This window comes from Phascolarctos cinereus, unplaced genomic scaffold (assembly GCF_003287225.1).
Source record: "Phascolarctos cinereus isolate Bilbo 61053 unplaced genomic scaffold, phaCin_HiC Scaffold_4;HRSCAF=312, whole genome shotgun sequence".
In the NCBI taxonomy this organism is placed as follows: Eukaryota; Metazoa; Chordata; class Mammalia; order Diprotodontia; family Phascolarctidae; genus Phascolarctos; species Phascolarctos cinereus.
In genome coordinates, this window is record NW_027555847.1 from 666,371,601 (window position 1) to 666,382,277 (window position 10,677).

General features: G+C 37.9%; 1 protein-coding gene and 1 pseudogene across 1 annotated transcript; both read right to left on the reverse strand.

Moving 5' to 3' along the window:
* Positions 1 to 2,447: 2,447 nt before the first annotated feature.
* LOC110197423 (vomeronasal type-1 receptor 4-like) lies at positions 2,448 to 3,366 on the reverse strand (annotated as a pseudogene).
* Positions 3,367 to 6,194: 2,828 nt separating this feature from the next.
* LOC110197422 (vomeronasal type-1 receptor 3-like) lies at positions 6,195 to 7,085 on the reverse strand. Its single transcript, XM_020971331.1, has one exon. The coding sequence runs from the start codon at positions 7,083 to 7,085 to the stop codon at positions 6,195 to 6,197; it is 891 nt and encodes a 296-aa protein (XP_020826990.1).
* Positions 7,086 to 10,677: the final 3,592 nt, after the last annotated feature.

Here is a 10,677-nt window from a genome sequence, read left to right on the forward strand (position 1 = left end):
AATTTGAAGTCATCACTAAACAGGGTCACACAAAATGACAGATGACCACAGCCAGTATTGTTCTGGTTTTTGTTGTTGCCTGCAAGGATAGGTGAGGTGGCTTGTAGCCTTGACTATTCAATTAAAAAGAGCCAACTTGCACCTGTCAGTGACTTTTTATGGAGCAGAAAACACTATATGGTACTGAAGAAGTAAAGCCCAGATGATAGCAGAGAACAACTGTGTGACCAAAAATCCAGAGACAAAGATAATGGGATGGACTATTGAAAAGAAACGCCCGACTGTAAGAGGTGAATGGATGTCTATTGGATAGTAGAGATATGATGTTCAGGAGCAGGGGGCATGGAAGAGCATGATAATATTTCACCATATGCCTTTACACAGGTTTTCTCATATGTATGACCTGTCCATTTGAGTTCTTGTAATACGGCCACTTGTAAATATTTATTCACTATGTATTCATCATATGTGTGTGTAATCTTTGTCTCAAAGCCCATTAATATGTGACTCTCTCCTTATTGGGGAGGTAAAGATCCTGTCCTGGGTGAGGGGCACAGGGGAGTTGGTGAAAGACTAGAGCTTCAGATCTCAACCAGTCCCCATTCTGGGGATTCTACATGTGGGAGTCTCTCATTGGAACTGTCAATATGCAAGTCTTCAAGCACATTATTGAGTTGGCTTCCAGCTTTGAGGTAGAAGATGGAATAGGCCAACTACACTTCATGTTACTGATGGAAAAGACCCTGAGAATACATGAGAGGTACAGGCAGTTTTCATCATGTCCCTATTCCCAATTTGCTACTCTAGGGACTTTTGGGAATTTCCTCATGGATGAGATCCAGGAACTTATCTCTTGCTTGACCTGAGTCACCCTGCTCCAAATGAGAAAGCCCTGAGTGCTGTTACTACATGTTATTCCTTCATTCCCCTCCCTTCTTTTGCTTCACATGGCTGGTCAAAATCAATGTCTCCTGGTTTTTGTGGAAAAGGGTGAGGATGGGGTAGGTGTTTAGGTAGAGATACCTCAGTGATGGGAGAGTCTTACATTCAGGTTCCCACTAACAAACCTAAGAGGTGGCTTGTGTTCATTGTAGCAGGTGTATAGATTTGTTTGGGGCAGTGGCATTGAGTGAAAACTCTTTATGTTAAAGTTTTCTGGTGTTAATTCATGAATTTTCTTTTTATTTTTTAACCCTGTGTGAGAGTGGGAGCTTCTGCCTTCTTGTCTTAAGGAGTCTCCTGTAATTACAATATTGTCTGCCCTCTAATTACTTTATTTTGAGGTTTTACATTGAAGAAATATAAAGCTTCCATTCCACCTTCTTGCTGGTCATGTGATTCAGCATTTTTTTTAAGAAATAACAATTTAACTTCAAATAAACATCTTTGCCTTTTATGACATAATATAAAGTCCTTTTAAATCTATGGAAATAATAATAAAATACCAAATTGTTTCTTTACTATGCACTTCAGGACTTTGCTTTTGAATCACACATAGTCATCATATTTAACATTTTAAAGGTTCTGTACTGAATTGTTTTCATTTCATATCAGGATTTTAAAAACATTATGATATATTTCTTTTTAAATGCCATTGAGTTTGAAATATCATTTTTTTCTGCCTGTCTGAAAAAAGTAAACATTTTAGTTCATGATCATGCACTGTGGATTTGATGGGATGCTTCTTCAGATAGCACTTTGAACCTGGGGAATATTTGTCGCTGGTTTATGTGTGGAAAATGTCCCCAGTGTTACATAACAAATGAAATGCAATAGGAACACAAGTATATTTTTTCTCACAGGCTCAAAAATCAACTTTAGAAGGAGAAAATGAAGTTCACACGGCTAAACTGTAGCTCATGTAAATAGAGCTGGGGCTTTTCATGTTTTAAATCCTCAAAATCAGTCACCTGCATGATGTGGTAGCCAAAAAAGAGAATTTTCTCATAGAGTGCAGTTTAAGAAGTATAGCACTTGAGAAGTATAGTGGGTATGATAAGGCAATTATGATATGTATTGGTCAAAGTACGTATGAGGCATTGTGTTAAATTCTTGGAAGACTGGAGAACAACAGGCAGAAGGTAAGTAGAATAGTAAATGTCTTCTTCAACATATCAGGATCATTTAAAGGCAATGGAGATATTAAGCTTAGAAGAGAGATGATTAAACGGGAACATGGTGGTCATCTTCAATTATTTGAAAGGGTATCATGTGGCAGAAAAATTAAGCCCGTTGTGCTTATCCCCAGATACATCCTTCTTTGTACTTGGGTTTTACTATAGGGTCCATGGGGTCTGTTTAAGCTCTCCTGTGACTCTGATATTATCCTCACTTGATCTTTCTAGGTTAGAAGCCTCTTAGGGTGTTGTTCCCAGTTCCAAGAACTTTCAGGAGGCAGCTATTGCTAGGAGAGAGTGAACTTCTACAGATACCTTCATGGTTACAGCTTAGATCATAGTGAGAATGAGTATATATTTTTTTTTGATCCAGAAAATTGAGAGATTCCACTTCACTCTAGGGATCAATACAAAGGGGCTGAAGGTTGGGTAACATAGTGACAGGAAGATAGCAATAGGCAATAGCCAGGGAGACTTTTGGTCAAAACAACTGAGAAAAAGAGTAAAAATGGAGGTGAGTGCATAAAAGCTGACAAATGTGCTCATCAGTAAAAGGATGGTTTGGGTGGCTCTGATCTCAGGGTGCCCTCTGGGTGAGAGGTTGGTGCTATGAATTTTCTGGACATGCTGATGGTGTCTGTGTAGGAGAAACACCATGTAGCCACTGGCCAAGACCATGAACCCTAAACAAACCACATTTCTAAAAGTGGTTATTATCAAATAAGCACCTATAATGTGTCCTGAAGTACAGAACATAATATCAAACGTACTTGTAATGTTACTGCTGCTTCTTGGGCCTCTTACAGCTATTGGTACAGGAAGTTCTATCAGCAGATTGAGGATCCAACAGAAGAGATAGGAGGGAATGGTCTGTTGTGTGGTTCTGACTTTGAACTCTGTGCACCTGGAATTGCTGGGGCTGATGGTAATGGCCTGGAGGGCACACAGGAGGCAAGTCAGGGAAATTGAAAGGCCCTCACTCACTTTGCAAAGGTAAAATAACTTTACACCCAACATCATCTAGGAAATAGTTCCATCCCAGACTCTGTAATGTTTGTGGGATTCCCTTGCTAACAAGCATGGTGAAGTTCACCAAGGTCAGCTGGGTGAAAATAAGAGTTAAAGAACTCCTCTTGTGCCCAGCAAGGATATTCAACATAGAAGAAGTAAAAAGGAAAAAGTTTGCTATAGTCCCTACTGTGGTTGCAGCAAGAAAAACAATTTCAAGACAAAAGGTTTTTGAAAGCATTCTATGTGTCTTTTTAGAAAGACAACACAACATATCAAATAGAAAAAACCAAGAAGACACAGAAAAGTTGTGTGACTATCATACTTCTGTATTCCAGTCCATAGGCTCAAAACACTACACCTGGGAGAAGCTAGGTGGCACAGTGAACGGAGCACCTACCCTGGAATCAGGAGGTCCTAAGTTCAAATCCGGCCTCAGACACTTGACACTAGCTGTGTGGCTCTGGGCAAGTCACTTAACCCCATTGCCTTGCAAAAACAAAAGCCAAACCAACAAACAAATAAACAAACAACCCCCCCCCCCCACTACATCTGCCTCATTCCTATTCCTATGTTGATGGATATTACTATTTCAGGAAAATTACACAGCCTCTTTCTTGCTTAAATCATTATTCAACAATTTCTCTAACTCAGGCCAGTATTGGAGGCAGGAGGTAGAGCTGAAGTCATTTATAGAGAATAAAGATTTCTTATACCACTGGAATTTTTCTATTTACAAGGAAGTAGTCTCTAATTAAGGTAAAAATTGACATCTTGCAATTTGCACCATAGATTCTCCTTCACTGAGTTTTGCAAATCTTGTTAGTGAAGGACCAAATGAGTCCAATACATAGGCCAACAATCTTTGTGCAGTCCTGTGGTATTAGGGGGAAAAGAAGAAAATGGAAAAAGAGCTATGAGTCAAAGATGCTTATGTTACCATATGTTCTTTATCTTTGAATTATAGAATATTAGTAAGAAGAGATCTTTGTGGTTTTCTAGTCCAGTGATGTTAAACTCAAGTAGAAATGGATCCCTGTAGATTGCATATTGACCTTTTGCATATCGCACAAATCTGCAATATCCATATTGTATTATATTTTTATTCATCTTGTTAAACATTTCCCAATTACATATCAGTCAGTTTCAGGCCACACTTGGAAGTTTTGCTGGCTGCATGGGGCCCGTGGGGAGTAAGTTTTACATGTCAGTTCTAGTTTAACTGTTACTTTAACCAAGACTTCTATCTACAACTATCTTGTTATGTTCTTCAGCCCCTAGAAGAGTACTCTGGGCATGATGTGCACTTAACCCTTTCTAATTGTATTGCTTAGGAATGAAATTGAGATACTCCTTGTGTAATCCCTTCTCCTTTGGACTACTCCCTCAGTTTCAATTTTCATTCTTGGCTTAGGCTACCCAGAAGGTAGCTGGCTAGTTCTTCCTTGGAGATGCTAAGGGTGGCTGAAGGGTTGTGGGTTATTAGCGTTGTTGTTCGTGATTCCCCCAAAGTCCCATGGTGGAGTAGAATTTGTGATCAAAGAACAGATAGAGATGTTTCCAGTGAATAAAATGGAAAATTTTGACTACATAAAATGAAAAAAAGTTTTTGCTTAAACAAAATAACACATTTAAATTAGAAGAAAAACTAGAAATGTGGAAAAAAAATCACTGCTGCAATTTTCTTTGATAAAAGTCTATTTTTTAAAATATGTAGTGAACTGCATCAAATTTAAAAGAAAAATGAGCTATTCCACAATTGGCAAATTGTCAAAAGATATGCATTGGCTCATTTTATGTATTTATTCACTCATTTATTTATGGGAGACAATTGGTTTTAAGTGACTCGTGCAGGTTTACACAGCTAGTAACTGTCTGAAGCTGGATTTGAACTCAGGTCCTCCTGACTTCAGGGCCGGTGCTCTATACATTGCACCATCTAGCTGCCCAATAAATATTTCGTTTTGTTCATTGTTCCCCATTAATGGACTCCAGCCTTTATAGAGGGACAAGAAAGGAATCTTCTCATTCATCTACTTTGGGGACAAGTTTGTGCCTTATAATTTCTCAATATTTAATTTTGATTGTGTTGTGATTGTTGTTCTCTTTACTTTGTACCAGGTTATTGCCATAAAATGTACAGTTCTAAATATTTTGTGGGTATTGTCTTTTTTATCTTTTGTTTTATCGATTTATATAACTACCATTGAAATCTCTTGCTATTTTAATTGCTTTGTTTACATAGTTCCCAAATGCTTTCCAGAACGGTTGTACCAGTTTCTATCTCCATCAACCATGAATTAGTGTTCCTGTTTTTCCACAAATCCTCCAGCATTGACTAAGCTCATGTTTTGTTATCTTTCTCAATTTTAGAGGTCCAAGGTGAAATGTCAGGGTTTTTTTTGATTTATATTTCTCTTAGTCCACATGGTTTGATAGCAGTTGATGGAAATAAAAGCTGGAGTTTTTCATGGCTTAAAAGCTCAAAATGAGTCACTTTCCTGATATGGTAGCCCCAAAGAAAACTCACTCTTAGACTGCGCTATGACAAGCAGAGTACCAAGGATGAGATTCGTGTGATAAGGTTATTAATATCTGTATTTCTCAAACCACGTATGGAGTACTGTGTTAGGTTCTTAAAAGGCTAGAGAACATTAGGAAGAAGGCAACCAGAATTATAAGTGTCTTCCTGACCATATTAAGATCACTTGAAGAGAATGGAGATATTAAGATTGGAAAAGAGAAGATGAAATGGAAACATGCCAGCTGTGCTTAAATATTTGAAGGGAGTGTCATGTGGAAGAAGAATTTCAGTTCTTCTGTTTATTCTTTGAAGATGTCCTTCTTTGCATATGAGTTGTGCTATAGTCTCTATGTGGTCTAATTGACCTCTGCTGTGACTCTGATGTCATGGGATTCTTCTCTTATTTAATTCTTCCAGATTAGAATCCTCTTTGTGTATCCTCTGTTTCAAGAGCATTTAGGACATATATAAGGGATGGTAGGAAGGGGAAATATCCTGTTTATGACTCCATGGTCACTGTTGAGACCAGTGTGACAAAGGGGATGTCACTTGACCCAGAAATTACAAGTAGGTTTGCAGAGTCTGGGGATCAACAGCAAGGGACTGATGGCTGGGTAACATAGTGACAGGAAGATAGCAGTAGACAACATCCAGGAAGAGTTTTGATCAAAATAACTGAGAAAAAGTGTCAAAATGGAGGTGAGTGCATAAAAGATGACAAATGTGCTCATGAGTAAAAGGATGGTTTGGGTGGCTCTGATCTCAGGGTGCTTTCTGGGTGAGAGTTTGGTGCTTCGAATTTTCTGCACGTGCTGGTGGTGTTTGTGTAGGAGAAGCACCATGTAGCCACTGGCCAAGATCATGAGCCCCAAGCAAAGCATATTTCTGAAAGTGGCCATTATCAAATAAAATCCCATAATATATTCTGAAGTACAAAACACACTATCAAATGCATTTGTAAAGTTGCCCCTGCTGCTTGGGCCTCTTACATTTACTGGAATAGGAATTTCTACCAGCAGATTGAGGATCCAGCAAAAGAGATAGGAGGGATTGGTATATTGTGTGAGTCTGACTTTGAATTCTGCCCACCTGGAATTGTTGGGGCTGATGGTGATGGCCTGGAAGGTACACAGGAGGCAAGTCAGGGAAATTGAAAGACCTTCACTCAGTTTTCGAAAGTAAAATACAATTTTGCACCCAACATCATCCAGAAAATAATTCCACCCTAAACCCTGCAATATTTGTGGGACTCCCTTGCTAATAAGTGCAATGGAGTTCACCAATGTTAGCTGGGTGAAAATAAGGGTTAAAGAACTTATCTTGTGGCCAGCAATGACATTTAACATGTAAGAGGTAAAGAGGAAGAAGTTTGCTGTAGTCCCTACTGTGGTCACAGAGAAAAACACAACCCCAAGGCAGAGGATTTTTGGAAGCATTCTATTCATCTTAAAAACAAAACTTTAGGTAGAGCAAAACAGAGTGAACACAGGGAAGCTGTCTGACTATCATTCTTTGAGATTCCAGTCCAAAGCAGAGGCTCAAAATACTTCTGCCTCATTCCTATGTATATGTGGGTGGATATTACTCTTTTAGGAAAGTTACACAGACTTCTTCTTGCTCAAATCCTTATTCATCATTTCCTCTAACTCAGTGAGCAGGTGGTAGAGCTGAGTTTGATTATGAAGATTGAGGATTTTATAGATTTGGAATTTTTCTATTTACATCTAGTCAAGGTAGTAGTCTGTAATGAAGGTAAACGTTGACATCCTCCATTTCTGATCCCAAATTTTCCTTCATTGAGTTCTGAAGATCTTGTTATTGAAGGACCAAATCAGTCCAAAATATAGGCCAACAATCTTTGTGTAGTCCTGTTGTGTGAGGGGAATAATAAGAAAAGGGAAAAGAGCTATAGTCAGGGGTACACAGATTATCATGTAACCATGTGTTCTCTTTTTCCCCAGGACTGGAAGATACTTTATTTTTTTATATTATTTTTTGTTTTTTAATTTGATTGCTATCACATATATTTCTCTGTGTATATATACACAAAACTGCATACATATATGTATATATTTACTTATTAAAAATAAACATTTTTACTAAAGGCTTTAAGACATTTTTGTGTTAAGATCATATAGGAATTTTTGATACATACAATGAAAATGAACTAAATATTTTAATGATGACATGTTGAGTCATTTTAACTTCATAATTCTACAAAAATTTTCCAAGGAGCTATTTTTAGAGAAATAGTTCTTTACCTAATGGACTTAATAAAGTCCATCATAGGACTTTCCATGTTCGTATTAGGTTTTAACCCTTTCTTTTTGGTAATTTAAATTATACTTACTTCCGTTATTTTTCTCTGCCATAGAGAAATATGCCTAGCCAATTTTGAAAAAAAAATATGTTTTAGCAAGTTTTGGAATTCTAATCTCCAGAGACCTTTGTTAAGCTAATTTCTTATTTCTATTGAATATTTTTAAGACTAATTTGTTTGATGTATTTGTTTGAGAGAATTTAGGCTATGTGGAATTTTCACATTATAAGACTCTGAGTTCCAATTTTTTTTCTTCCTTCCTCCATCCCATCCCACCTTCCCAAGATGACACATAATCTAATGTAGATAATACGTATTCAATAATGTAAACAAATTTCCATATTAATCATGTTGTGAAAAAAGAAACAGAACTAATGGTAAAAGCCATAAAACCTAGTTAAAATAGCATGCTTTGATCTGCTTTCACACTCCATAGTTCTTTCTCTCGATGTGGATAGCACTTTCTAACATGAGGCTTTTGGAGTTGTCTTGAATCACTTTACTGCTGAGAAAAGCTAAGCCAACCAGCACTGATTATCAAATGATGTTGCTGTTACTGTGTACGATGTTCTCCTTGTTCTGCTAGCTATAACATTGCTTGAAGTTTTCATTTTGATATGTCTTTCAGGAGGTGATCAATGGATTCTTTCAATGACTATCTTATACTCTGGTTCCAGACTATCAGGGCAGTTTTCCTTGATAATTTCTTGAAAGATGCAATCCAGGCTCTTTTTTGGATCATGGATTTTAGGTAGCCCAATAATTATAAAATTATTTCTCCTGGACCTATTTTCCAGGTTAGTTGATTTTCAAATGAGACATTTTACATTTTTTTTCATTCTTTTGATTCTGTTTGACTGATTTTTGATTTCTCATAGAGTCATTAGCTTCCACTTGCAAAATTCTTCTTTTTAAGGAGTTGCTTTCTTCACTTAGCTTTTGTACCTCTTTTTCCATTTGGTCAATTCTCCTTTTAAAGGAGTTTTTTTTTCTCTCCAGTGGATTTTCCTCCCCTTAGGCCAATTTTATTTTTTAAGGAGTTGTTTTCTTGAATCAATTTTTATGCTTCCTTTTCCAAGCTGTTGTCTCTTTTTTTTCATAATTCTCCTGCATAACTCATTTCATTCCAAATTTTTTCTTCTATCTCTCTTACTTGATTTTTAAAACCCTTCTTTTTTAACTCTTCCAAGAGCACTTTTTGGTCTTAAGACCAATTTATATTCCACTTTGAGGATTCACATGTAGGCATTTTGACCTTATTTTCCTTTTCTGAGTTGGTGTTTTGATCTTCCCTGTCACCACAGTAACTTTCTATGGTCAAGGCTCTTTTAAATTTTGTTTTGTTTTGCTCAGTTTTAAAAGTTGAGCCCTACTCAACCGGTAGAGGGGGCACCCCTCTAAGCTTCTTTCACTGGATTCCAAGGTCCTCATCACTGAATAGATGTACCAGGGCCTGTGGGGCTGGTGGCTTGCCCACTGGGCTAGGGTGGTCCAGCCTAGTCGTGCCTGTTGTGCTCTGGGTGGGTGTCCTGGCAGTTTCTCTTCTGCCGTGGGACTGGATGCCCCATAACTGGCCTTCTGTGTCACTGGCCTAATGTGCAATTGCTCTGGAGCCTCAGTTGATTGATGCTGTGTCTAAAAGGCTCCTGCTGCCTTGCCTGGACACTGCCTATACTGGGCTGCTCTCTCATTTTACCCAAGTGAGATAGACCTTACCTTCTAAGTTATCTTGGGCTGTAAGATTATTTTACCCCATCTATTTTGGATTCTGTTATTCCAGAATTCCTTTAGAGCTTGATTTACCTTTGTTTCTGAGGGAAACTGTGGAGCACTTAGGTGACTTCTTTGCTTTTCCCTGCCATATTGGCTCCACCCCCTCAACATGTGTCCTTTATTTTAGAATTATTGAAGATTAGTAAGAAGGGATCTTTGTGGTGTTCTATTCCAATGGTGTCAAACTCAAACAGGAACGATCCCAGCAGGTTCCGTATTGCCTTAGAACACCACAAAGCAACTTCTATTATATTTTTATTCATTTTGTTAAACATTTCTCAATTACACATCAATTGGTTTCAAGCCATATGTGGAAGTTTTGCCGGCTGCATGGGGCCTTTGGGGAATAAGTTTTACGCCTCAGTTCTAGTCTAACTTACCTTAACTATCACTTCTGCCTATATCTATCTTTTTTATGTCCTTCATCCCCTGGAAGAGTACTGTGTGCATAATGTGCACTGAACATGTTTTCATAGAATCACTTAGAAATTAAGTTGAGACACTCCTTTGTATAACACCTTCTTCTTTGGATTACTCCATCCATTTGGATTTTCATTCTTGGGTTGGGATAATCAGAGCTGACTAATTCTTTCTGTGGGATCCTGATGATAACCAAAGAGTTGTGGCTTTTTATTTTTATTTATTTTTAGGCAATTGGGGTGACGTGACTTGCCCAGGGTCACACAGCTAGTAAGTGTCAAGTGTCTGAGGTCAGATTTGAACTCAGATCCTCTTGGCTCCAGGGCTGGTGCTGTATCCATTGCACCCCCTAGTGGCCCCAAGTTGTGGCTTTTTAGCACTGTTTTCATGATCTCTGCAAGTCTTCTTGTGACCAAAGAAGAGATAGAGTGGTTTCCATTGGATAACATGGATAATTTTCATTACATAATTATTTTTTTTGTTCAAACAAACCAATCCACTTAATTTAGAAAAAA

Excerpts from the sequence above, each read along its gene's own strand:
- LOC110197422 (XM_020971331.1), bottom strand. The coding sequence starts at position 7,085 with ATGCTTCCAAAAATCCTCTGCCTTGGGGTTGTGTTTTTCTCTGTGACC.